At 40.7% G+C, this 27,917-nt stretch overlaps 2 protein-coding genes across 4 annotated transcripts in view; one reads left to right on the plus strand and one right to left on the minus strand.

Annotated features, from left to right (window-relative positions):
* The first annotated feature begins 276 nt into the window (after window positions 1-276).
* NT5DC3 (5'-nucleotidase domain containing 3) lies at window positions 277-23,569 on the plus strand. 3 transcript variants are annotated; one of them, XM_074825921.1, is made up of 14 exons: window positions 277-477; window positions 3,918-4,102; window positions 8,234-8,308; window positions 8,810-8,865; window positions 12,073-12,163; window positions 13,854-13,991; window positions 15,525-15,585; window positions 15,821-15,923; window positions 16,064-16,165; window positions 17,162-17,243; window positions 17,570-17,656; window positions 18,844-18,984; window positions 19,341-19,405; window positions 20,496-23,569. In XM_074825921.1, the coding sequence occupies exons 1-14, from the start codon at window positions 297-299 to the stop codon at window positions 20,755-20,757; spliced, it is 1,629 nt and encodes a 542-aa protein (XP_074682022.1). In that variant the 5' UTR covers window positions 277-296; the 3' UTR covers window positions 20,758-23,569. The 3 variants fall into 3 exon arrangements, with proteins under 3 accessions (XP_074682022.1, XP_074682025.1, XP_074682023.1); XM_074825924.1 differs by lacking the exon at window positions 277-477 and adding an exon at window positions 1,223-1,238; XM_074825922.1 differs by lacking the exon at window positions 277-477 and adding an exon at window positions 2,304-3,184.
* Window positions 23,570-24,837: 1,268 nt separating this feature from the next.
* Window positions 24,838-27,917, minus strand: part of STAB2 (stabilin 2) — an 85,583-nt gene continuing 82,503 nt past the window's right edge. The window contains exons 67-69 of the mRNA XM_074825327.1: window positions 26,839-26,967; window positions 25,652-25,768; window positions 24,838-25,021 (exon numbers count right to left, since the gene is read on the minus strand). Coding sequence (XP_074681428.1) covers window positions 24,971-25,021; window positions 25,652-25,768; window positions 26,839-26,967 — 297 coding nt within the window. The 3' untranslated portion in view covers window positions 24,838-24,970. The remainder of the gene's footprint in view (window positions 25,022-25,651; window positions 25,769-26,838; window positions 26,968-27,917) is intronic.

A 27,917-nucleotide genomic window follows, 5' to 3' on the forward strand; every position in this document is an offset into this window, starting at 1 on the left:
GGGCCCGGGCGCGGGCCCCGGCCGCCCCTGCGTTAGCCCCCCTCGGGCTCAGCTCCTGGGGAAGCCGCTTCCCGGTGAAGCCAAACCCCCGAGCCCCCCCCCCAGCCCCGCGCTGTGAGGCGAGGCGAGGCGCGGGAAGAGCGCGGCGGGCGGCACGGGCGGCTCCCGGCGATACCTGCCGCCGCCGGGCCGGGCCGGGCCCCGCCTCCCGCCTCAGCGCGGCCCCGGGGCGGGGCCCGAGGAAGTGACTTCAGCCGGCGGCGGCGGCGGAGCGGCACGGCGGGGCTGAGCGGAGCATGGCAGCGGCGGCGGCGGCGCGGTCCCTGCTGGCGGCGGGGCGGCGGGGCCGGGCCCTGCCCGCCGCGGGGGCCGCTCCCTACTGCACCGTGGCCCCTCAGCAGCAGCGGCGGCAGCCGCCGCCCGACATGAAGAGCTACCTGTGGTCGCGCTACAAGGAGGCCAAGAGGGTCACCAAGGGTGAGCGGCGCCCCGCGGGCGGGAAGCGGGGGGGGCCGCGGGCGGCGGTGACGGGTCGGCTCCCCCGCCGTGCCCGCCCGCCTCCTGCGGCGGCTCGGAAAGCAAATCAATAAATACACGTCGGAGGGGAGGAACGGCGAGCCCTGAGAGGGACGTTGTGGCAGCGTGAAGGGTCCGTGGGGGGCGAGGCGCGGCGCGCCTCCACCCGGGGGGTTTCTCCTCGTGGGTCGCTGTGGGTCAGTCCCGCAGCGCCCGGGGCCGCCGCCGTCCTCCCGGTCCTGGGGTCATCGCGGCTCCGGTGTCAAAGCGCGCCCCAGCGCTCGCCCGGTGTCAGACTGGGAGCGCGGCTGAGACCATCACCTCGGCCGGTGCCGAGGGCCGGGCGCCTGCTGGGCACGCGCGGCCGGCGGCGGCTGCCCCTTCTTCTCCCTCTTTTTCTCCCCGTTTTCCGAGGAAGGGGTGAGCCCGTCGGAGCCCCGCCCGTGGTCCGACCCCCCGGGGCTGTAGCTGTTCGGAGGTGCCTCGGGGAAGAAAGGAGCCTTCGGACAGCGTAGCTCGGGCTGGGCGAAGTGACCGGCGTTGGAGATGCGGTGTGTGGAGAAAAGCAAATGTGAAAAGAAAATCAGGAAGTTGGTCGTCTCTCGGAAGGGCTTTCTGCAATAGGCTGCTCTTCCAAAAAGTTAAAATGCTGTGAAGTTTTGGATGACTTTCTTCATTTTGCCCGTGGTTCCATTAAAATTCTGTGAAGCCTTGAAGCTAGGGTAAAATGCTGATGATATGTGCATGATGCTGGGAAGCCCTGGTCTTCAGCCCAGCTAGGCAAAAAGTTAAGGGCCAAACACTTGCTTGAAGCTTGCTTGCTTCTGCCTTTGCTCTGATGGGAAGAGAGTATTACCAAGGTGCTTGAATATGTGATCTTTTTAGAGAGCTGAAAGAGAAAGAGGCGGCGGTGTGTTCAGCAATGTCAAGTGGGAAAGCTTGTCCTGTTAGTGGCAATGGATAATGCTTTAGCCTTGCGTGTTTTGCCCTTAGAAAAAGAAAGTAAAATTACTGTATTATCCTGCACTTAAGAGTCTCGAGCATGAACTGGGGCTTGGGTGTGCTGGGTGCAAACAGCATTTGCACATGTAAAACAGTGGTAGCATTTCACAAGTGAAATAAGCTGCGTTAGAGACCTCAGAAGAATGCTGTGGACTTCAGAGGGTGGGATAAGGAATAGGAACATGAGGGTAAATGCCTTTTATTTTGAGTCTTTTTTCCTTTTCCTGTTTTTGGAATGAACTTTTTCTTATTCTAAACCACACCCAAATAGTACTTCAGAGCTGGGGTTAGAGAGTAGGGTGATGTTAAGAGAAAATAAATTAGTGGGTGTGGATTGATGAAAGATGAGGCAAGTATGTCTAAGTGCAGAATAATTCAGAATATTTTATTACAGCCTAAGTCACCCAATGGCTTCAAGTATGTGATGTTTCACTTAGTTACAGTGTTAAGATGACAAAGCTGTCCTGATTTTTGACCCGAGGTTTATAGCACTTGGGATGCTGTCTACCAGCCAGAATGTCTAATAGCTACAAAGTGTTTATCCTGTCTATTTTCAGACAGGCGCTAGTCAAGCTTTTTTTAATCTGAAATATCTTTATCTCTATATAGATATATAAACATCTTTAAAACAAATGTTGACTCACAAGGCTGCACAATTGATGCTGGAAAAAATACCTGTAATACAGAAATGAGTGTTGTAACGTGATTTTGGAAATTCACTCAAAACTATGGTTATGACTTAAAGTTAATTAAATGATTCATGGCCCTTTTTATAGAGTATTTGCCTTAATAGTAGTGTGTCAAATTGCATTTGATTATTTTGTTCCTCAACTGAGCATAACATTTATGTCCTGTGCTACTATAAGCAGTGACTGGAGATAGTAGGAGCTCATATTTTGATTGCAGCTTCTTTTGTTGTATCTTTCATTTTAAGGGATTTAGCTTTTCACATCAGTTTAAGTGTAGGGAGCTCCTGGGATCTTTTTCAATGAAAGAGATGCTGGACTTTATTTGAAACTTGGACTTGAACTCGGTGAAATTGCTGTTCTTCCTCTCTCTTAAAAATGGAAAGACTTAGATATCTGCATCTGACAGAGTTGTATGGTTTCAGATTACTCTGTTGTTGAGCATCTGTATAAGTTTCTTATTGTATCTGCCCTTCAACTGTGCAGCAGCTGAAGGCATTGCTTTTACAAAAGAAATGTTATTTCACTTTCTACAAGTTGGCCAGAGTTTTCAAAATGGATCACTGTCTTTCTAACAGATTTGGAGTCCCCATGCCTACCTGCCTTGTTGAGATAGTTTCCTCCCATGGTGGATAATATATACTGTATCTGTTCTTAGAGCTGAAGGTGTTGAGATAAGCTTGACCAATTCCTTCTAGGCTTATCTGTAGAAAGTAACCAGACAAAGCATATTCCCTTTAAACTCACCCTTCCAAGCACAGATTTTAGATTAAAGTTCCCCTTTTTTCCATTAGTAGGGAAGGCTGGATTATAAAGATAGTGGATGAGAAGGGAAGGAAGGAAAACATGCACATATTTTGTGCTTCCAGGAGGGTAGAATTTAGCCTCCTAATGTTGCTCTTTGAAGTTTTCTAAACAAGAAATACAGACATCCTTAATACTGATGTTGGTGTTGGTCTTGAAGTTACATATGGTTCTATGTAAGTGGTCTTAACTTCTCAGTATACTTTTCAAACAAGTGTCAAAAGAAACATACCCTTAAAAATGGAAGTGATTTACACACACTAGGTACATGTGTGTAAAGAATAAGCAGAATATTTTTGGTTTCCTGGTTTGCCAGAAGGTTAATAAGCATAGCAATGTGTATGTAGCTGATGGTTGGAAAATAAGGCAATTGCATAAAGTTTACTTATTTGAGTTGAAGTTGAGTAATGTGGTAACCTTGAAATGGTGAAGCAAAAGAAATTAAAGCAATGTCAAATTAAAACAATGTCAGTTCTGCTTCTGGGACAGAAGCTGGATCAAATAATGGGAGGAGAAGACAAGGCTCCTATAATAATAATAATATTCTCCTCCAGCTCCAAAGTTCACTTTCAAAAGCAGTAATAAATGTGTTAATAGAGTTAGCAAAAAATTATGTATCTGGAGCCTGGGGCTCTCTGATAAGCAAGATGCCAAAATGCATCTTTTCTCTTACTTGAACCGTACAGACAAAAGTGTGCTTCAGATCAAAACTATGGGTCACCAAGACAAGTTGGGGACAGCATTTTTAATAGCATCGTATTGTTAAGGATTAGCTGGTTAGTGTGAATTAGTTTGATAGCTTCCATCATCATTTATCTATATTTAGAAATTGCTAATTGATTTCTAGGTATTTATTTGCATAAAACTACAAGACTGGTATAACTTTTTTTTTTTCTCCCCTGTTCCCAGAGTTGGTTCCTTCAATTATGAGTAACATGCTGAATCCGGATGCTATTTTTTCAAACAATGAAATGAGCCTGTCAGACATTGAAATTTATGGTTTTGATTATGACTACACATTGGTCTTTTATTCTAAACATCTGCACACGCTGATCTTCAATGCTGCTCGAGATCTGCTTATCAATGAGCATCGGGTAAGTAAAATTAATGGAATAACAATAAACTTATGAATAAAGAGTATAATAAATAATTTCTAACTGAGAGGGGCATAACTCATCTTTTCATGCCTCAGTCCTAGCTTGGCTCCCTTATAACACATTTTCTACAACAGCTACATAGGAACCACAGAAGTCCTCGTTTATGCTCAGCTGCAGTTTTGAGCAGAATGCAATCTGACAAATGTTAAGGAATAGAGTTTTATTTGTTAATTTGGTGGTGGTGTGGGTTTTTTTTTTTCCTGATTGTCAGTTATTGGAGTCACCCTAATAAATGAGAAGCTTAAAAGTTACCGTCACTTTGTTCTATGTGTTGCTGTGAGTACAGTGATTAATTTCCATACAAAATATTTTTAGTGTGGCTTCTTAGGAGGTCTTTGACTGCACTGTGTGCTTGTGAGGTGCTCTGTATGTACCTGACGTTTCAGCTGTGGTAGCCAAAGGGGCAGCATGTGTGGTGACGCTGTAATTAGAGGCTGGGTACAAGAGAGACCCAAATAAGTGTTAGCTCAGTAGTCCCCTAAGAGGGAGCTCTGCCCTGTTGCCTCACCAAGCAGTATGTTTGCATCGGTGACCAGTTGACATCCAAGCAGTTTGGAGCTGGTTGTTGTGTAATTTGGGGATGGGAGAAGTTACTGTGTGTCAGGAAGTGGGGGGGAGGTGGGTGACTTGGGAAACTGAAGGTATTGCAGGCAAAAAGATGGCAGAAAATGTGGACTGAAAGAGACAGTTTATTGAACTGTAGGACTCACAGGAAAATGAAAGACAAGTCCACAGAGTAACTTGATTAATGAAACTGCTTGTGTATTTTATACAACCTAAATCTGAATGGGTGGCGTTATTCTACTTTCGTATTTGAATCTAAAGGTTAGGAGCTATATATAAACATCTATAAATATCCCTGGAAGAACAAACAAAACTTCATGGGTGCTACAAGCATACACAACTTGATCCCCCTAAGATTTCGCATGCCTTACTAGCAATTTCTGTGGAATGTCTCAATGCACTTTTTTAAAGCTACGTGGTTCTTGCAAAAACCAATGTTATTGTAGGAGTCAAGATTAGTTCTTGTAGACAAAAATTCAAATGGTGCTGTTTTTACTATTTGAATGAATTCAGGTAGTAATCACTTTCTGATTTGTCTCAACTAAAATCTCTTGAGTTCCAGTAAATGAAGCTGTAATTACTTTTTGAGACAACTTATTGAAATATATAATTTCCTGTTGGAATTTGAGGGACAACAGTTTTATTAATGCCGTCTGTGTAGCTGCTTATACTGTTAATGTTTTTCTTGCCTCTAACATTAGAAAATGCTTCTCGATAGTATTGCCCATTATGACACTCACAGTCAACCTAAAAGATGACCAATTTTGGTCATGGCAGTGTAAGGTAATTCATCAGAAATTGCAAAATGCAGTGTAGGAAGCAAGGAATTTTGAAGTATGTCCAAGAGAATAAACATCAATTTAATGCTAATCTCAGAGGCGGCAGCAGGTGTTGAATGTAAACTCTTGCTCTGGGGCTTATTTCTTTCTCAATGTACGGGCCCTATGCCACCTTACCTGGGCTGCTGTTTCAGTCCAGATACATGTATCTGCTGTGGTTTAACCCAGCAGGCAGCTAAGCACCACACAGCCATTTGCTTACTCCCCAGCAGTGGGATGGGGGAGAGAGTTGGGAAAAAAGATAAAACTCGTGGGTCAAGATAAAGACAGTTAATTATATAATAATAGGACAGAAGAGGAAGGGAAGATTATAATGATGATAAGGGAATATATAAAACAAGCGATGCACAATGCAGTTGCTCGCCACCCGCTGACTGATGCCCAGCCAGTCCCTGAGCAGTGGGCTGCCACCCCCCAGCCAACTCCCTCCAGTTTTATTGTTCAGCGTGGTGTTATATGGTATGGGATATCCCTTTGTCAGCTCTCCTGGCTGTGTCCCCCCCCAGCTTCTTGTGCACCCCCAGCCTCCTTGCTGGCAGGGCAGTTTGAGAAGCTGGAAGGTCCTTGATTTAGTGTAAGCACTGCTCAGCAACAACTAAAACATCAGCGTGTTAGCAATGTTATTCTCATCCTAAATCCAAAACACAGCACTATACCAGCCTCTAGCCAAAACCAGGACATTATCCCTACCAAGAGTGGGGTAAGCAATCAGTGCAATTTTTATAATTTTCTTTTGTTGTTGTTTGGCTTGTAAGGAAGCTTTGATTTGTGTGCTAAGGTAGGCTCAATCTTTTTCACATAAGTACTGGCATGTATGCATGCAAAAACGCAGCCTTCTAGTAGAATAAATTAAAGCAGGAAGGCGAAGTACGCAGAAATTTGTAAAAGTCAGAATGCTTTGGGGCATGTGCAGTACATGATAGTTTTTAATTGATCACATCCTATATCTCCCCTGATGTTTTCCCTTGTTTCTTCTTCGTGTTCCCTGGCCAAATCTACACATATTCCCAACCTGTCTGTAGGCTTTTGATGCTGTTCTTCATTCAGATCAGCAGCCTCCCCCATGTTTTCTGGAAGTGGTAGTAGGGATGATAGTTCAGAAGTTAGGAAAAAGGACTATTTTCTTTAACTGTAGATGTCTGTGCTCAGTGCAAGCACAATCTACAGCAGTTGCAGAGCAAGTCTCTTTTATCATAGATAAAAACTGTGGCAAAATGGCGATTTATTTTTTTTTGTAGAAGTAGCTAGAGACTTTGTTGAAGCTGTATAATCTACTTTTTTTCTCCTGAAGGCTTGTAAATTAGCCACATATGTATGGAGACTGTTGTAGAGAAGGTGGAGAATGTGCCTGAGATGCATTTGTCAAGTTCTAAGACTTGTAGCCTGTGGGAGGGAAATGAAAGATTGCCTTTCAGGTGGTTAATCAAAGAAATAATAATTTTCTCAGGTCTTGTAAAAAAATGACTGAAGCATTTTGCCTTTTAAAAACAAATGAACAAAACCTTAGCCCAAGGCACACACCTAACGTATTTTTTTTCCATGGCTGTCACATTACGAATCTAAGTCACTTGTCTCTCTTGTTTGAGCGGGATGTGACACTAACTAATGCTTAAAGCAGGGCAAAATTACAATTGACTGAAAATGGGCCTGTACTGGAAAATGTTAGAAAACTCTAATAGGTGGTGTGAGCTACCTATGTTGTCTATGAAGAACCTGAGGAAAGAGTACACGACACAGACATTCAGTTCATGTGCATCTCTAAACAATGGTGTTACACATGCTGTCCCGGGTAAATGTAGTGGGGTCACTGTGGTGTTCTCCTGAAGTGACTCACCCTGATGGCATTTAATGCTGGACTTGCTTTCAGGATCTGATCTTTGTGACATACTGTACCTTGGGGAAGGCCCCTGTTAGGGGAGCCTGGTTTCTCCAGGTAACATTAGCTGTTGTGAATTCTCTTCTTCCTGCTTCCCCATCTGTGTTTATTTGCAGTGCACCATATCTTTAAACACCCCTGGGGTCTACATTTCAAACTCTGCAATCTAAGATCAGGAGTATGATCCGCACTGAGGGAGTCAAAACAGATAGCTATGCTGCTTTTATTTCTTGAAAATGCCAAAGATTTTTTTTTGCTCCTGTTAATATTGATGGTGCTTCATTGCTTTTCCTTTCAATAGAAGTATGCAATAAAGTTCAGGTATCTCTGTAAATTAGGGCATGTTCTTGGGTTTCTAGCTAGAAGGTTGAGTTGGGAACTGTGTTTATATAGTCTCATGGGGAGACTTTGCAATGCAAGGTAATACAGCTATTAAATTTTAGGAAGGTAGTAAAATTTAGTTTGTTTTCAAAGGTGCATATGTTAAAATAACTTCTTGAACAAAAGGCTACTGTTCAAAGGTGATCACTACAGAGTACCTGGATGTCCAGGTTTAGGTACCATGCTTTATTTAGATTTAAAATAATGACCTTGGATTTTGGAAAAATGTTTGACTTTTCTTGCACTGTACCTATGTTCATGCAAATCTCACCAACCTATCAAAAAACCTCTTAATGACTAGTGAAAATGAAAAACATAGAAAACATAGGCTTTTAAAATTCAGCAGAAACAATTTTTTATTTGTTTTTGTTATGGATTTAAAATCAGACCATCGCTCTCTTTTTTTAGTATCCTGCAGAAATAAGAAAATATGATTATGATCCAAATTTTGCAATCAGAGGACTCCACTATGATGTGCACCGGGTATGTATAAATAACTTCGTGATGAAAGCTGAGAACCTAGCCAAAGAAAATAAATAGGCCTTTTAAGTCTTCCAACTTTTCACTTGTGTGGATGTGTAAGGATTTTGTTTCGTATTTTCCTCTTTCGTAGCAAGCTTGATTTTGGTTTTTTTAGTAGCTCTTAAGTATAAAATGTTGTGGGTGTTTTGGTCTCATAGTGGGTGAGGGAGGACAGCTTAGAGTGCAACAGAGTAAACTTAAGCAGGCATCTACTAGTAGGAAAAGTTATTTCTTTGTGGCTTAGCTCAGGTCACTGGACAGTGTTTCCTTGGTGATTTGGCAAGCCCTAGGTAAGAACCATTGATAAAAGCATTTTGGAAGCTATGAAGGAAGTTGAAATGAAGGTGCTCAGGCATTCTTGAGACAGAAAGGTTACAGATAAAATTGCTTTGATTTTTATAATTTCATGTCAAATAGTTGATGTGATAAAAACTGATTTTTTTTTTTTTCTTCCCCTGCAAGGCATTATTAATGAAGATTGATGCTTTTCATTATATTCAGCTGGGAACAGTTTACAGGTGAGTAAAATTATTTCCTATTGATAATAAAAATGTATACTCTTATTTTTTGAATCTTAGTTGCATTTATTATATCTTAGGTCCATATCAGGAACAGTGCTCTGACAAGCACAGACATGAATGAACATTGCAGTCTTACTGAAAAGGGGTTTCTTTGCACCTCTGTGTGTACACAGACGCGTGCACACGTTTACTGACTGATACAGTACAGCTGATTCCCCAGTCCAGAGCTGGGGAAGTTGGCAAGCTGGTTGGTCACATAGTGCTGACTCACTTTGTTTCCGGCTGTTAAATTGTGCTGAAAGACATCTAAAAATACGCTGATGACTTCTCCGCTGTTGCTTTCTATGTAAATAATTGTCACAGAGTGCCTGTTAGCATGACTTTGGTGTGGTTGTAGAGACACTTGAGAGGTCTTGCTGTGTTTGTACAGAGCTTTTAAGCATGGACACATCAACCACATCATACTTGCAGAATGGAGCACAACTGCTTTGTGTCTGCACATCCTGACACTTTTTGAATTTACAGAATTGATGTAAAATTGGCAATCTCTGTGCTGTGCTTTGTTACATCATACAGACCTATTGTATGTGATCTTTGACAGGAGGGTTTTTAGTATGGCTCAGTTTGCTATAATGAAGCCGTACATGTTTGGCTGACGTGAACATTACACTTGTGCCTGAGTACCTTTAAGGTCATTGGACAAAAAGTCTTCTTTTGGGGCCAAAAGATAATGCAACCTTGAAGTGATTTGCTGTAGGGACTGTATATGGTAGTATGAAATTATGATAATGTGCTCATTACTTCTTTTTGTTTGCCAGACAGGCAGATAGGTAGATGATTCAGCTGTAGTCGTTGGTCTGTTCTTTTAAGAGTTGGTCTGAGATGCCCTTTGGGAGAGGGGAGAGGAAGGGAAGGAAAATGAAAGAGGAAGCAAGATGGCATGGTCCAGCATTAGGCTCATGCTGTCAACATAGTAGCTATCTAAAGCTGCCAAAGCAATGTGTTCTATATGTATCATCAGAGCCCGAGTGAAACTTTATACCATTTATTTGTGTGTTTTATGCTGATGTAGAATAACTGTTGTATGTTTCAGCTGACAAAATCTGTTCCTTTGGTTTTTGGAGGAATTGTTTATGCAGGGTTAGGAGGGAACCAGTGTGAAGGTCACTGATTGTAAGATTCATTTTAAGAGGCTGTCCCATTTTTTACATTTTTCACTGTGAAAAATGCTAGTTTGCTAGATTAAAGGATAGGTGAAGTAATCAAAGCTACGTTTGTTTGTAGAGGTATGTAGTAGAAATAGTAAGATTGATGTGAATGGAGATGTGTACGTATGGGAGCACCAGAAGAAACGTTGATAGAAGGGACAAAAGGATGGCATGTGAGGGGGTGCCTGGATCAGTTGGTCATCAGGAGATTATCACATCTGCACGCTGTTTCTCCAAACACCTGTATGGGGATGGGGGATCAAAAAATTAGGCTGAAGGCTTTGGGAGATGATGTCAGGAAGAACAGTGGTATGACTGGAACTGTATAGTGATCTAGACGAGAAGATGAATGGGTGGTGAGTCCATTAGCAGTGTTGCCTTATGACTCAGAGTGGGGCAGAAAGAGGCAGGAGATCACACTTGCTGTCAAGTCCTAGTACAAAACGCACATCCAAAGCCAGAACATGATGGCTGGTCAGGAAAACTCTAGAGAGGTGTTGAGATTTGTTGAAGAGCTCGTGTCCCTTGTTCTCTGCGTCACCCAAAGTAATTCTGGGCAGATTGCTAGGCCACACATCTCTTCAAGAGTGAAAGCTACCATTTCACTCAATGCTTTCTCTTAATTTTGTTTAAAATAAGGTTATCTTTCTCTTCTATACCAACACTGAGCTTTGATGTCAGTTGCTGCATATCTGTAGTTCTTTGTTTCAGCCTTCCAGGTGTTCTGTACATGTGTAGGTCAGTTACACAGCTGAAGGTAGCAGGGCTTGCCCAAGCCTACAGCCTCATTTGCGCTCAGAGGTGTAAGCAGTTCTGGTAGCCCCTAACACACATCTCCAGGAGCAGCAGCGGGAGTGCTGCTGTAGGTGAACTGTGATGCTTTTAGCGCTGTCTGTCCGTGCTGTTGGTGGAATAAAATAAGCTTTGTAGTTACAGAGCTGGACTGTGAACTGTGTCAAGACTATTAGTCTTCTGGTAAAACTAATCTACAGCCCTGCCTACACAGTCATCTCTCCTCTCTGGATTTTGCATATGTCTATTGTCCTATCTTGATTTGTGCTTAAGTAGCTCCTAATCCACAAGCCTTTTCTTTAGCTGTATTCGAATACCACTTGGCATAGCTGTCTGCAGACAGATGAGTCAGTCCTCGATTCTGATTGTATTACTTGGTGTATGTTTAATGTTTTGGTTGCATTTCTTTGTGTTTACTGCTGTGGAGTGGGTGATGCTGAACTCTCTATGTTACAAAACCAAAGTAGTATCTGCTTTGTTTGTGCACAATACAGATTGAATACTGGAGCCCTACCAGGATGTTTGCATGCCTGCAGTGTTCTAGATGTTTTAGTGTAAGATGCTTGATACTGTAAACTTTCAAAACCAAACCAAAACAAAGCCCATAATCTCTTAGTAGTTGGTAAAGAAGCTCTGGGGAAAGATGATGTCTCCTTCTTTCCCATTTGTTGTTATTTTTTTATATTTTAATTGTCAACAATCCTTCAAATAATCTGAAATTTTGGGAAACTGAACTGTTGATACAGTTTAAAAGAAATTCTTATTTAGTTAAAGGTTGTATTTTTCTTTCCCTTGAATCTTCAAGGTTATGTTGCAGAAAATAATCTGGTTTAAACACTATCACAGCATCAGTGCTGTATAAAACAAAGGCAGAGTGAGGAATTACTTTATGTTAAGAAACTGGAAGCTCTAACTACTTCTTACAAACCCTTGAGGCATAATTTCAGCGGAGACTAATTAGTTCTTTTCCCATAAGAAAGTAAAAAGGACTTAAAATTGGAATGTGTTCTGTGTGCGTCAGCCTGTTAAAATGTTACTTGTTCTGAAAGGAAAGATGCTCTTTTAGCTTGCAGACTAAAGTGCTCCTATGACATTATGAGTACTTTAATAAGCTTCAAATCTAAGTGTTAATCTGTCAGACTTTCATTTGTTAATTACTCAAAAATTTTAATCTGACTTTTGAACTAAACCTAACGTTTTCCAGAGGCCTCAGTGTTGTCCCAGATGAAGAAGTCATTGCAATGTATGATGGTTCCCATGTCCCTTTAGAACAAATGAGTGACTTTTATGGAAAGGTAAAACTACAAACTGCTCTTTAAAAAAGATATTTTTTTGGGGGGGTGGGAGGTAGTGGTGTTTTAATTTTGTTCTTACTAGCAGTTATATTTTCTCAATACATGACTGATTTAACAGTGCTAGATGTGAAGTTTACCATCTAAAGTGACAAATATTTTCTTTCTCCTACTCGCTGTAGTTTCTTCTTTCACTGGCTGTAGTTTCTTCTTTCACTGTTCCCTTGCCCAGTCATACAGAGGACTGGAACATAGAAAAATCAAGTGACTTGCTCAGTGTTGCACAGCAAATCTGATAAACGTTGTGAAATGAACCATATCTAGTGCCTTACCCCAGCTATGTACCTCTTCCTGGTGGTCTAATGACTTAGCTGAGGTAGCAGCAAGTAAATGTACGGAAGCGTACAAGCTGGCAGAGTGGCAGTAAGAGGATTTGACAAAATATGAATGATAAAAAATAAAGATTTTAAGTTTGCGATTTGACTTTGTGGGGCAAGTTGATCTTCTTGCTGGTAGGTTCCTTTCTCTTTCCCAAATGAAGAATGGTGCTGTCTTTTTAGTCAAAACCAATTTTTTTTTACCCCTTTTACTTATGGATGTTAATTCCATGTTGACATGAAAGGCCCTTCTTTGTGCTGTGGAGCATTTTGTTGTTCTCACACTTCTTAAAATAAGAAGTTGAGTTTAGAATTCCTAAATCTGGTCTCTGCAGCAGTTCTGAATATTGCCCTGGCATTCCCTGTGGGATGCCTTCATCTCTGCAAGTCTGTGCTTTCTCTGATCTTGGAAAGGGCAGTGACAGGACAAGAGACCGTGGATGCAAACTGAAACACAGGAGGTCTCCTCTGAACATCAAGAAACGCTTCCTTTACTGTGAGGGTGACCAAGCACTGGCATGGGATGGCTGCCCAGGGAGGTTGTGGAATCTCCATACTTGGAGATTCAGTAGCCATCTGGACAAGGTCCTCTGCAACTGGCTCTAGGTGGCCATGCTTGAGCAGGGGGTTGGACAAGGTGGCCTCCAGAGGTCCCTTGCAACCTCAACCATTCTGTGTTTCTATGATTTTGACCAGAGTTTCTGTCTTGAGGTGGTTGCTTTACCTCTCCTCTTCTTGAGAAGTATTTAGTTTGTATTTGCTCAGGTATAATGAGATTCTCTACTTTTGTGAAACTTAACTATAGTTACAGCTTTTGCAGACTAGAAATCTTTTCCTCTGTAGCTGCATTAGTTATTGTAGATTCTTACAACTTTTTTCTCTTTCCAAGGAGGTAAATTGTTTTGCAGTCCTAATCAGTATTGAAAAAAAAAAAAAGCCTAAACCAAGTAACAAAACCTTCACCCCCCATCTCAATACCCAGTGCCTCTTATTTATAGAAGTGCAGTCTGCCAGTGAAGGCTTCTAAGTCCTTCTCTTGACTTTTAGCTGAGCGCTGTCTTTTATGTGTTTATGAATTAAAATACCACTCTTGAGTAATGTGTCATGATTAATCCTTAAAGTAAAGCCAACACTTTTGTGGAGTTATTTAATTGTAAGTCTGTTAGTTCTAAAAGAATCTAACCCAACGTGAACAGTGATGGCAAAAGCTGAATATCTGCAACTAAGCTGAAGTGTTTATACTGAATGAATTAAAGTGTTCTAATCTGAGAAATGCCTGACGGTTTTTTAATTCTTTTTCCTTCCCACTCCTGTAGAGCTCACACGGAAATACAATGAAGCAATTCATGGATATATTTTCCTTGCCGGAAATGACACTCCTTTCTTGTGTGAATGAATATTTTCTGAAAAACAACATAGACTATGAGCCTGTTCATCTGTACAAAGATGTCAAGGTACTAGCTTTGAAGATTTAGGTAAACCTCTACATTTGTGCATCTTCTCTCTGAGGGCTTCAGGAAGCTTCAACCTGTTGTGTCAGCTCCAGTGAAATGCCTCACCTTTAGGCTTTGTATAGAGTAATTCTTGCTATACAACCATAAAAACATAAGTAAAATGAAGGTAGACCTTGGAAAGGAAACACAGAATAATTTGAAGTTTGTTTTAAACGTGACGTTCTAGGGCTGTTGCTCTTCTTGTAGGTTTGAGAGGTGGATGGGGGAAAGTAAAGAAGGTCTTGTATGTTGATAAAGTTTCTTTTGATTGTTACTACACGCATACGTTTCACTAGCAGGAATTGTATGAGGCTATAGGGAATTCCAGTTTGGAGCTTTCAGTTGTACTGCCTCTGTATCTTTGCTAGTATACAATCATTTGGTTTTGGTATATCTATTTTGCTTGTTTTCCTCTCCTCCTCCTCCAAAAAAATCTACTAATAATGACTAGAGTAATTTAACCCTCTTGATTCCTCAGGATGTATCCTGCAGAGGAGATAATTTTATGTCATGGTTGTTTAAGAACAGAAGAGGTCATGTCCAAGTTGATGACATTTGTCTGCACAGGCTCTCCATCCAAAACCTTTTCCTGACCCCTTGTTGACATGTATGAAACTTATGTAGTTGTTCAGTGTGTGTGATGCACCTGAATGTTAAATTTATCACTTTCCCAAGTAGATCAGATGGGTTTTAGGAAACTTTTGACCTCCAGAGTAATTTTCCCTTCTGCCTATGTAGTCAGAAGGCTAGTTCTGTGGTTTCTGCTGAAGTGTTTGTAGAAACTTCTGTATTGCTCAGCATTACCAACATTTTGGAACCCCTATAGTGGCATTTTTTGAGGATTTTTAGGACATACTCCATGTAAGTACCACAATGGCAGTACCACTGTCCTAAACAAAGCTGTCTGGTGCAGAACTGGCTCAGGAGAGCTGCCAGATGCCTTCAGAATGCCTTATGAGTACTCTGAACAGATGAAAGAAGCTAAATGCTTAAGCATAAATGTCTTTTAAATAACCAGGGCATTTGTGAGTGATCATAATCTAAGATCTATCTGACTTAAAGCTTTTGGGGGGTTTTGGGTGGTGATTTTGGGGGTTTTTTGATTTTTTTTTTTTTCTTTTTTTCTTTTTCCTCAAGAGGAAAGGGATGTGTTCTGCTCCAGAGGTCATCGGAAATCTGTGATAACTCTGCTTCTGCAGAGGGCTTTCACCCCACTTCACCCTTCTGAGCACCCTTTCACAGTTGTTAAGTAAAACAGCCCCTGTGCTATACAGTTTTGTACTTCCCAAAAGTATGAAGTTAGTTTCTTGGCTTATTCTTTGTCTAATGGTGACGTATATGTAAAATGAACATCACGTGGTATTTCTGTAAGTTGAAAGTAATTCAGAGAAAGGAATTGCTTTAAAACCAAGTTACTACTGCTATGCAGTGAGCATGGTTTTTATACTTGAAAAGATTTTTCAGTTCTTTAGTGCTCTGTTGCTTTCCTGACAGGATTCAATCAGGGATGTCCACATCAAAGGAATAATGTACAGAGCAATTGAAGCAGATATTGGTAAGTTTTAATGAGATCATCTATCAAAGCTTTTTCACTGCTAGTATAATAATCTTTCTGGCTTCCTTATTTAAGATTACAAATTCTAAATTTTAAAGCTTAAGAGAGTTATTTCCACTTGTCTAAGGTGCCTTTGTTATGTATAACCTCATGTTCCGAACTCCTGGTTGAATGCAGAGAAAATTCCCCTGAAAAACTTTTTCAATTAATTCTGTATTTTCCCCAATCCTCACAGAGAAATACATCTGCTATGCTGAACAAACTCGTGCAGTGTTAGCAAAGCTGGCTGATCATGGCAAGAAGATGTTTCTCATCACAAACAGTCCCAGCAGCTTTGTGTAAGTGACAGTTGCTTGCTGTTCTACTATAAATTTTTAAGGGATGGGGAGGATGAGGTTCTCAGATGTAAGTCATTATATTGCAAAGATAGCTGCACTTCTGTTATGCTTCACTGTTAATATCCCTCTGTCCTTTTTAGAGACAAAGGCATGAAGTTCATAGTTGGCAAGGACTGGAGGGATCTCTTTGATGTGGTCATTGTACAGGCTGATAAGCCAAACTTTTTCAATGATAAACGAAGGTGGGTATTTAGTCAGTAAAAAATGATTCAAGCAGCTTATTCCATAGAAGGCTACAGAGCATGTTATGAAATGTTTTAATTTGGATGTAATGTAAAATGAAATAATATTTGAAATCCTGTTTAAGGTCATTATAGAATGCAGCAACACCCAATTCTGAAGTCTGAATATTTACCATTTCTTATCTAAGAAAGTTTCAGTAGCTATTACAGGTCTGCTGGACTGAGTTAGGGTCACAGAAGCTGTCTTTATCATCTTACCTTGTACGTTGGTGAAGTGTGTTCCTTTCCTAATAAAGCTGAGAAATTTTGGTGCCTTTCAGAATCAGCCCCTTTACTGGAAATGTCCTTCATTGCATGTGGGTTTTTTTTAGTCACACATTTAAAGGGCAGACTGGCTGACAGACTGGAGTATTTGGACTAGTTGTTCAGTTAAGTAAACACATTTGTGATTCGTATGCACTGCTCTTACACTTGAAAAAGACCTATTCCTTTATGTGTACTTACGATTTGCAAGTGAGATAGAGGGAGGTGGGATTTTTTTTCCCCTTTTTTCTAAATTTAATTTTAAAAAGAACTTTGCTGTATGTCCTGCCCCCAGTCCTCTGCCCCTTTCTTGTTCAGTTGTACAAAATGAGGTATTGGGCAAGAGTTTTGCACATCTTCACTCTTTTTTTTTTTTTTTTTGTGTTCTCTCCTTAATGGCAGACAATTCACACTGTTTCTTCCTCTCTGTCTGGCATCCCTGCTTTAGTTCTCAACAGTTGTTCTCAAACTCTGTTATAAACATCATAATTAGGCTGGATAGATACATTGCATTTCACTGGCTAAAGAGGAACTTTTGGAACTTTGCTTTTTCTGTCCATTACAAAATGTTCAGATCCTAGAGAGCATATTTTCATTTTGAAAGACAAGTATTTTTAATATTAAAATTTTAATCTCCTAAAAAGTGACAGAATAACTACAGCAGTATAACAATTGTATATAATTCTGTTCTAGACCATTTCGGAAGGTGAATGAAAGGGGAGTATTGCTTTGGGACAAAATTCACAAGCTGCAGAAAGGTCAGATTTACAAACAGGTATGCTTTCAATAAACTCTTTCAGTTCAAATTTAATACCTATTTCCTGGAATCCCAAGCTTCTTTAGATATCATAAAGGCTTCTAAAAAGTAGATATGATTGAAGTGGTACAAATTCATTATTGGTATTGTGTGTCTGCAATTTACTTGCCTCGTGAAGTGATAGCATTACTGAAATTGCCTGTAAAATTTGGGATTCACAATATATAAACTGAGGACAAGATTCTTGATATGAGTATATCTTTAGGGGTGTACTAAATTCTTTTTTCCTGCCTGTAAGGTGCAAATTGCATGCTGCTACAATGTATGTATCACTGTTTCTGCAGGGTAACTTGTACGAATTTCTGAAGCTTACTGGCTGGAGAGGCTCTAAGGTTCTCTACTTTGGTGATCACATTTACAGTGACTTGGCAGTAAGTAGTTTACTTTCACAAAATAGGATAAAAGATGAGGCTTTCTGTTAGTTTTCCTCTTTTCCTTCCCAGTTATTCAATATAACACACTTTCATTTGAGATTTCTAAATACAACACAATTCAAGTTGATAGTTAAGCCATATTGCTTTTCTTGCAAGAAAATTGGTGCTGTAAAAGGCTGACCATATTTTCCACATGACTTGTAGCATTTAACTTGTTTACAAACTGTGCTCAGGAATGTGAGTTTGTATTCCTGATCCAGATACTGATTGTGTCAGATGTAACAGAGAGTAAACACAGATACCCAAACGTACAGGATGTGGCTGATTTGGATAACATTTACTACCAAGTGTAATAAGAGCTGGATGAACTTCTGTTTTGAATGCAGGAGGCAATCTGCCTGTCACTAATGGTAAACTTTCTTCCCGAGATCTCGCTGTGGTTTGTAGCCCCACTATCCAGGCATTTTCTTACTGCCTTACAAACAAATGTACTGTTAACTGTTACTTTAGAGCAAGACCACCACTTAACTCGTTTGTAATTGGTTGCGTATGAATGCCTGGATATGACTTTCCACTGGCAAGCTGAGGTAACATGTTGCAGCAGCAGAAGTTAACATTTTTGTCCCTATCTGCTTTTAAAAAGAAAAGTAAGTCTGGGTGCTTCAGGAGGCTGAAGGCCAAAGGAAGGAGGACACAGCTCTGTTCTTCTCTGGCACAATGGAGGGGAGAGCACAGGTGGCAGCTGCCTTGTCCTGTACTTGTCAGGAGGAGCTTGAATGGATACCTGGGGGGTCCCAAGAGGACCCTTCTCTCAGCAGAGAGCATGTGGGTAAATACCACAAACGCAAAACACAGTTTCCTCCCAATACTTCTGACAGCAGCAGAGGCCTCGTCTACAAGAGGAATTTCCTACTGTTTGTTTTTAAACCTAATGAATTGCTTATTTGCAAGTGCTTATGTGTTGTTTATCTCTCTGTCTTTAAAAATGTGGGATTTGAAGCTTACTCTGAAACGAAATTCTCTTGCCTGTTGGCTCCAGTAAGCCCCACTTTAATATTTCTGCTTATACATAAGAAGCAATTAAATTAGTGCTCCTTTGGGATAAACAATGGTCAAATTATTCAGTTCTTTTAAGTAGTTCTTTTTAAGGCTAATACTTGTATTTTGTAATTCTTGGTAAATAGGATTTGACCCTGAAGCATGGCTGGCGCACTGGTGCAATTATTCCAGAGTTACGATCAGAGATTAAAATCATGAACACAGAGAAGTACATTCAAACCATGACCTGGCTGCAAACCTTGACAGGATTACTGGAACACATGCAGGTTTGTTCTGTGCGTGTGTGTAATCGGCTCCGTATAGCAGAAGGGATCCAGTCAAGTTTCTAAATGCTGGACATTCATGTTGCAAGTGCTTTCTGTCTCATTAAAGTTCACCAGTTTGACTGTAGATAAATAAATGCAGTTAGTTGTGTGGCTAGTTAGTATGAATTTTCTCAAAATCTTGTCCCCTTCCTCCACGGGTCAGCCTGACTTGATTTCTGCTTTTGGTTGTGGATAACTTCTGTGTACTGATCTCTGAAGCATTGCTCTTGTCCTGTTAGCTCAAAAGGGTTTATTAATGGAAAGACTCATTTATGAGGGCATCCTTAGTTACCTGTTATCCATACTTTACATTCCAGGTTCACCGTGATCCTGATTCACAAATGATTTTAGAAGAATGGAAGAAGGAAAGAAAGGAAATGAGGTAAAACATGGCAGATGAAGAATTTATAATATGCTTCATTATAGCCAAGTGTTCTATGGGATGTCTTCTACAGGTCTCTTCAGAATTTCCATCCATGATGTATATACATATCTGATGTATATTCCCTGGTAGTTACAGACCTTCTAAAACTGTCCGGTGTAAAGCAATATTCTACCTGTCTCTTGTACAGCTCTTCTCCCTTCTGACCCTGTTCCCTGTTCTCCTTCTTTGGGACAGACATTAGTTTTCTGCTTACTTTTCCTTCTTGTCTCAGTTCTCCTATCCCTCTGTGTTCAGCTGTCACTGTTGCTATTGATTACACAGCTTTACTTCTGCATGATTTAAAAGTGTGTTTCTCTATAAGGACTTAAGTCACTTCAGTTTTTTTAGATAATTTCTTCAGATTACATAAAATACGTTCTAGAATATGCAGAAACTGGGGTCTGCATGAGACTGGATTTATCAGTGGACTCATCACTGGTAATAGGGCTAAAACCCCTAAAAATCTACTATCCTGAAGGAGCAATTCCTAAATGTGGGGTGTGTGAAGCACACAGTTGACCAGGCCAGCAGCTGTACCACCAGCAGCCTTCCCAGCTAATTCAGTAAATGAAATGGGAATGATACTTAGCAGTGGCTAATAACAGAAGTTAATTCCAATATGTGTTCAAGTTTTTTGTGTACATTAAGCCAAATATTAATGTTTTTTTTTAAAAAGTCTTTTATCTTTGGGTTAGGTGGATGTCATTAGGATTTAGATGAAGGCAAAACTCATCTTTCACAATCTCTAGAAAGGAGAGTTTGAGACATCATGTTTCTGAGGTCAGAAGCAACTTACCACTGGTGTTAGTGGCAAAAATGTGACACTCTTCTGTTCACTACTGTGATTGCTAGATCTGGGCTGCATATGTACAAGAGGTGCAAAAATTTTATGTGGTGCATTTAAGTGTTTTGAAGAGCAATGTCAAGAGGATAATGCGTAGAACAGATTATAGGAACTGCTTGCTTCAGGTTCTGGATGCTAGCTGGTAAAGTGATGTGTGCAGGTATGTTCACTTCATTCCCTTTGTTTTCTTTTTTTGGGGGACAGGGAGATGAACAGGAATTTCTTCAACGCACAGTTCGGAAGCTTATTCAGAACTGATGAGAATCCAACTTACTTCCTAAGACGTCTCTCTAGATTTGCGGATATCTACATGGCATCGTTGAGTTGTCTCTTGAACTATGAGCCTGATTACACATTTTATCCAAGAAGGACTCCTTTGCAGCATGAACTTCCTGGCTGGTCAGACCAGCTGTGCACTGGTACATTCAGAATACCTTTCCTACAAGAGACAGTTCAGATCAAATAAACACTTGGCAGCTTCTCTCTAAAATGGGCAATTTTTTTTTTTAATGTACATGTATTTTATTTAAGTCACTTAAATCTGTTATCTTGATTTAGATGTAATTCATACGTGTTCTCATAAGTGTTGTACCTGTTTTATCCTCTCCTGCTTGGAGATGTGAAAACTCTTACACACAGAAGAGATGACGGACTGCCAAAATAGTAGTGGGGAGGGGGGGCACGTTTGAGGGGAAGGATTGGTGGTGTTCTGGGGTGATTGTTTTTTGTTCATTTGAAATTTCTATCTGCAGCCTTGTGGTTTACTCTCTGTTCTGGCCCTGTTTAGCACTCCAGCCAGAGCCTGTAATGGATCTTGGCACTGAAAAGCTTAAATCCAGTATTACTAATCCAGTGATACGCAGTTAGTAGCCAGTTTATGGTGAGACTGAGAGTGATGGTGTACACATTTTACCTTTCCTTGCTGCCATAGCTAGAGCCTTACCTGTAACTGAACTAACTGCTCTAGTGTTGGTGTGGCTCTGCTGTGTTGCAGTGATTACAGTACTGACAGGCTCAGGCTGGTGGGCTTTCTCCTGTCTGTGCAGTTGCTGTTCTTGCAATGTCTGCGCTTGTCTTCAGGTGGGCCTAAGTGTAAAACTGAAAGTGGCAGTAACTTGGGCTGCTTCATCTTCCTTTTGTTAACTTTTAGGCATCTTTCTTTTTAAGTCTCAAAACACTTTAAATAGACACTCTCCAATAATAAAGCCATTGCAAGAGGTCTTGCATTTTGCATTTCAAAGTGGAGACAGATCTCTGTCAATCTTTAGATTGATCCTAAATGCTGCTTTTTAAAATTTTAAGTGTCTTACGGTGGTATGCAATGTGGCTTTTCTGTTGCCTAGGGGAGAATGTATTTCATATAGCCTTCAGTAATGGACTTTTACAGTCAAACACGCACAATGGGCAAATGAGTTAAAAGAAAACTTAAGAAATGAGAAAATGAAAACCAGAGTTTTCTGATGACATTTTTTTAGCTCGAGCCCAGAAAGCTGAATTGGGGGTGGTGGACAGTTTTGCATCAAGCAAAATAATTTTGGTGGTGCAGATAAGTTTTACTGAATTACTGACATTGCAGGTAACGCATGAATGCAAAATCTGGGTATGTTCCAAAGATTTGAGCTGAAAAATGTCTTATTTTGCACAAGGAGAACATCTGTTGATGTGTTTCCTCAAACAGGCACTTTATAGAACTGTTATATAGTTGGTTTTAAATAAGGATGCCTTCCTTTCTCTGCATCCAATGGAAACATGGTGGTTTTTTTAACTGGTGCTTCCCACCCCAGCCATTTTAGAAGGCATAATATGATTAACGTTTTTCAAATTTTAGTTAAAGGCTCTGTTTTTAAAAGCATATAATTCATAAAATGTATAGCATTTGGTATTCTTCATTTTGGGATATCACTTGCTTACCACCATGATTGTCAGGTAAACAAACTTTTGGTGACCAAAAGTTTTCTTGTTTTTATTTTTAAACCTGTCTGTATTATGTGCAAGTACCCATGTTGAATTTCATATGCAGTATATTTCATGTTTTTAAAAGCATGTTTGCAAAGTAAAGAATGTATTCTAATCTAGCCTGCACAAAGTAGTTTTCCTGTATGCTTGAAATCAGTCTGAAGTCCTCAGAGGTCGTTATAGATTTTATGTTCGTGGTTTTCTTGTACTCCTGTTTCAAACTTGATGTGCAACACCCCTGAAGACTGTGTGTGTATTTAAACAGATGAATATACTTGAAATGAGTAAGTTCATCTGACAGTCCTGCTGTTTTGCTGGAAGAAAGATAAAGTTTTGCAGGAAGTTAGTTTGGCCTTACCAGGAGACTTGTTGGTGGGGCTGTGTGAGAAATATTTAGCATAACTTGATAATGAAATGTGGGGATAGAAATATCCCCAATTTGCCTTTGGTTCCTTATCCAAATGCTCAGCTAGAACTGAACTTGGTGTTACACGTGTGTAGCGCCTCTCGTGCTCCAGAGATTTCAATGCACTGTTTAAAAAAACCAAAACCCCAAACCACTGTACATTCTCCATCTTACTATCAGCAGATAATAATATTGTGTTACTCACTTCTGCATTATTGAATTTGGCAACGTTTTGTTGGTTATAGCTTGGTGATATTTATTCTTTTAAAGCTGGCTAGGAGTCAGTTTGCCTAATTTTCCTGTGTTAAGCAGGAACAGTTTAATTGGATTGGATGCTGTTATTCACATAATATGCATTTTGTTTCAAGATGGTTTTCTCCTCTCCCCTTTCCTTTCTCTTAACTTACAAATCAAACTTCTGTACAAAACTATGTTACAACAGCCAGCTGAAGTAAAATCTTGTTTATATTGCATGACTTCTTGAAATAAACAACATTGCATGAAAAAAAATAATTATGGGAGGGTTATGTTCCTTTAAAACAACCCAACATATATAATATGAATTTAAGTGAGAACTTTAAAGGGTATTACTTATTTTTCAGTGCTAGAATGCTCTTCTTTAACTTTTAAAAAAGTCTTGCATTTTTGTAATGATTTCACCTTGGCGCACTCTGCATTAGTTATTATAACCTTGTTACTGACTTCAAAGAAATTTTGGGGCATGTTTAAAGGGCAGTGTCTCTTTGTATTGGGAGTATAGTTCATTTGAACACCAAAATAAGAAGAAATTTTCATTCTGTTCTATCAAAAATACAGAGGAGACTAGTCAGTAAAAGAAGAGTTTAATGAACTGTGGAATTTCTTTTTGTGATAAAAATATTTAATGATTATTACAAAAATAAATGCTTGGACTTTATCTCCTGGTCCCTATGAGCCTTAGTATTTTGGGTGACTGGGGAAAAGGTAAGAGCGTGAGGTGTATTAATGCAACTATTAATGTGGGGAAAACCCATAATTGTGTGTGTGTTCTAAACTTTTTTGATATCTTACAGGTAAAACCAAGTGGGCATGTGGGGATTACTTTAGCCTGTTTCTTTCACCCAGACATATTTGCACATTAGATTCCCTTGGTTGTGCCTGATAGCTGTGTCAGCCCTGGATTTGCCTGTATGCCTTGTTCTGATGGGAGGCACCCTGGGGTTGCTCTCAGAGGTTACTACCACTTCCCTGGAGTGACACCTTCCCTCCTGCCCCCCTGTGTGGTGGACACCAGGAAGCATATTGTAAGGGAATGTTACTGCTGCCAGCCAGGAAATTTTCCTTTTCTTGCTGTTTTGTGGTTTCTGTAGTGTTCTCACAATTTGCAATGATATTAATGTTTTGAGGGAAGGAAACAACAGCAAATCAAAGTGAAGTTTGATTCACTTCTAATAGTACTGTGAAATTTGCAGCTGTTTCTGCTGTGCATTGGTTGAAAGGCAATGTTAACGTGCTTGGTGAAAATACGGTGTGTGAATAAGCAGGTAGCTTCTGCACCTCTCAGACCTAAAAAACTGAATGTGGACATGACATGGCGAAGTTATATCCATCTTCGTTGTCCACTTTTCACAAAAATGGCTCAAGTAAATCTTGATTGCTATTTGAATGCTCTCGTATCACCTGCATTCCTTGCTAAAGCTGCTACAATTACTATTTCCCTTTGTACAGGGAGGTGAGATGTAAACAAAATGGTGTCAGTTTGGAGGAAAGAGAAAAGCTGGAGGAGGCAAGCGGCGCAGAGAGGATAGTTGCGTTTCCTGCTGCTGAAATCCTTACGAGAAAGTATACTATCAAAAAATCCCCTCAGTTTTTAAAAATACAGGTTTAACACATGTTCGGTTTCACACTTGCCAGTTGTAGTTGTAACTGAGCCAAAATGAAAGTGTAGAGCTGGAGTGCTAGCAGATTTAGGATATTTGCCAAGTTAGAGGCCTTGCGTATTTGAGGCATTTTAAAGTCTGTGAAGAACAGTAAAAGCAGTTAAAGAGCAGGCTAGTGAAACTCTACTTTACCCAGAAGCAGGCAGACACCTCTCTGAAGGTTGGTTGAGACTCAGTTTTGCATTTGGCACTCACAGTTGGTATTGCTCAGATACAGCCAACACTTCTGAGGTTGATAACTCTCTGAACTCCATAGACTGCATCTTAAATGAAGCTGTGCTTTTTTGGTTCTTAATTTGTAATGAGACTTTATTCCCTGAAATGTGTAGGTGCTGTTTTTTTCGCAGTAAGTGTAAATTGAAATGTGTTTCATAATTGACTAATGCCAAATTCAATCTTTAATTCTGATCATAAGGACCACTCATCACAAGCTGCTGGTCATCTGAATCCTATAAAATAGAAGAAAGAGAAAATGAGACTTGAATATTGTGTTAAGAAATGAAAGTCACTTTTTGGCAAATTTGTCCATACAGATGGCAGAGTTTGCACCTCACATTTTTGCACCAAACAAGGCCTTTTACTGGATGCAAAAAGGCTTATTTTGATTTTGGACTCTGCATGTACATGAGGGTCTTGCTAAATTAGACCACTGAAGCTATTCAGATACCCTGGCTTTACTCAATCTTTTCTTCCCTTGATTCCCAGCCCTCTTCCTGTTGCGTTTCAGATTCTTTGGAGTGCTGCCATGGCACTCGGCTACATTTGCAGCAAGGAGGAAGGGAAGACAAAATCAGAAGGCTTTTTATGTTTGTAGACATGTCACTAGCATCCAGTAGCATTTGAAGTCCAATTTAATTCATCACTCTTTGAAGGTAGACTTGAGATACAGCTGTAGACCACAGCCTTGATTTTGCTACAAGTGAGGCTATCCAATTTCTAGCAGTGGTGAGACAGGAAAGCCAGGAATGGGGTTTTCCCAAATTAATGTTTCTTTTTTTCCAACTAGACATTTTCCTTTCATAAAGTCATTCCCTCTAACCGTTATTTTAGCTGTGTCTCCGATCAAAATGAACACTTACTGAGAAAAGATCATAAGTAGGTTCTGGTGGAGTCACTGCAGAACTTTCATATGAGGGGTTGCTGATATTTGAAGGCCGTGACTTGTCCAGTGGCGTTACGTCAGTGTCATCTTTTGACTACACAAAATCACACAAACTTCCTTAAAATCCATCCTCTCCTACAGCACATTAAGCGGGGCATTTTCGCTTCACTACCAACTGGTGCAGTGTTGTGACTGAACTGACTGTCATCTAAGCCAGTGTCTTTGGGCACGTCTGTGTTCTGGGCTGTTGTATCATCTCAGGTCACTTAACATGTTCTTTTTTTTTTTTCTCTCCTCTACTATTTTTAAGTCTCAGCAAAGATCAGGAGAGGAAGTGTTGCCCTGATATTGTGCCTGGGGTAAAAGGTACCTACTCCCGAGCGCTCTCGTTGCAACTATAGAAAAATACACGAGTTTCCCCTAGCTTATGGCTCCTGTTTTTTGTTTCTAGATGACAATTCACGTTATGTGCAGGGGCTAGAATAGGAAGGGATTTCTGGTTACTTCAAGGTAGACTCTTTTGGACTGATTCTTTTGTATTTTGCAACATTTTGTTTGTCATGCCTCATCTCTGAGTAGCTTGGCTGTTGCTGGCTGGCTTCGCATCATAATACTATGTGAGGCTAGCAAAGTTAGTTAAGAGAAAGCAAGCATGAGAGTGCATCAGTTTAAAAATTTGCACTTTTCAATCCTGCAATCATTTCAATTTGCTTGTCTTTTGAATCTAACCTTTTTCCACTCAAACATTTCAACCTCCCCAGCAGCAAAATTAGCAATGCCGTGGAGGAGGGGGAAGAGAGCAGGTGCCCTTTCAGTGGTTGTAATTACCTGCTTCCCTAAAGGTGAGCTTTTTGGTGAGGCAAAGGCTTCTGCACTGGTGCTGTGTAGCTAAATAATCTTTTGGCCAGCCCTTGGTGTTGGAAGTGTCTGCAAGAGCAGAAGCCTGTTGGGCACCTGAGTGGGAGAGGTCTGGGGGAGCAGTAGGCAAATGTAAGCTCATGCCCAAGCTTTGTGTTTTAGTCTGAACAGTTCAAGTGGGAAGCGATCAGGGATGTTTCTCATTTAATAAAGTGCAAGGAGAAACTGGAGGTTGAGTTTGGGAGGTGGTGGTGGTGGGTCTGGGGAAGTGCTGCCCCCCTGCTCATGTTCCTGTCTGCTGCCTACCTTGAAGTGTTGGAAGCCTGTGTTTCTCTTCCTGAACCTGAGGTAAGAATATCCAATAAAAGCCACAACTCCAGTAACGAGGCAGATGCCAAAGAATATTCCTGTCCCGGTACCAGCATGGAGAGGAGCCTGCAAGCAAGAGAGAGGGTGAGCAAGATACGGGTGGGTGCTGGTCACCCACCTTCCAGCACCCGAGCGCACACAGTGTCCCTTTGAGATATGCCCTAGTCCTGATCTGCTTTTGTGCTTGGGTTTCCTGGTGCATGTTCCCTAGAGACAGTTAAACATGGCCTTTTGAAAGTGATTACAGGATTTAATCTAAAGGGGAGAAAAGTCTCCATGCTCTGACTTTGGTTTGCCTTCTGCAGCTCTGTGGCCTGATAGACTGGTATCATGAAGGTGACCAGCAGTTTTGGGGTAACAATGAGTTCGAGGGATCCCAGGGCATGCAGTGACTCAGGCTGCAGTCTCTCCCCAAAACGCTGTGCTCTTTGGCAATCCAGGAGGTTAGGAGGGGTCTGGAAATGGATAGAAGACTCATATGCTGTTACTTTTGTTTTTGCGTGTGATGTCTTATCTCTGTGGCCTCCTGCTTAGAAAACTAATTATTAAACTTACCCTGGCAAAAATATTCACATTGTTGTCTTAATAGATGTGCTTTCTTCATTTAGTTTTCTAGAAAACAAACTAATTTACGTGGTGCAGTTGGACATCTAAATATTGGAAAACATTTAGTTGCCTGCTAGCATGTGAAAGGTATTACAAAGACTGTGATACCATACTGCTATAGACTGACAAAAATTGCCTATTATCTTGAATAATTTTCAGGCAGTAGTTTATGCCTTTACCCAAGTGTGTAATTGCCGCCTCCTTCTGAGGGTTGTAGGCTGCAAGGGATTTTTGTGAACTGTGCAGGCATCTTATTGAGCTTCTAGAAACAAGAAGACTGGTTTGTAAAGGAGAAAAGGGTTGCTCTGAACAAAATGAAGGTGAGAAATAGGGTATCAATCTTGTGGACCAAGGAGGCAGCTGGTTAGCCGCTTCTGAAATCAGAGCTGGGATAGATGGGCTGTGAACAT

This window comes from Strix aluco, chromosome 5 (assembly GCF_031877795.1).
Source record: "Strix aluco isolate bStrAlu1 chromosome 5, bStrAlu1.hap1, whole genome shotgun sequence".
Taxonomy (NCBI): domain Eukaryota; kingdom Metazoa; phylum Chordata; class Aves; order Strigiformes; family Strigidae; genus Strix; species Strix aluco.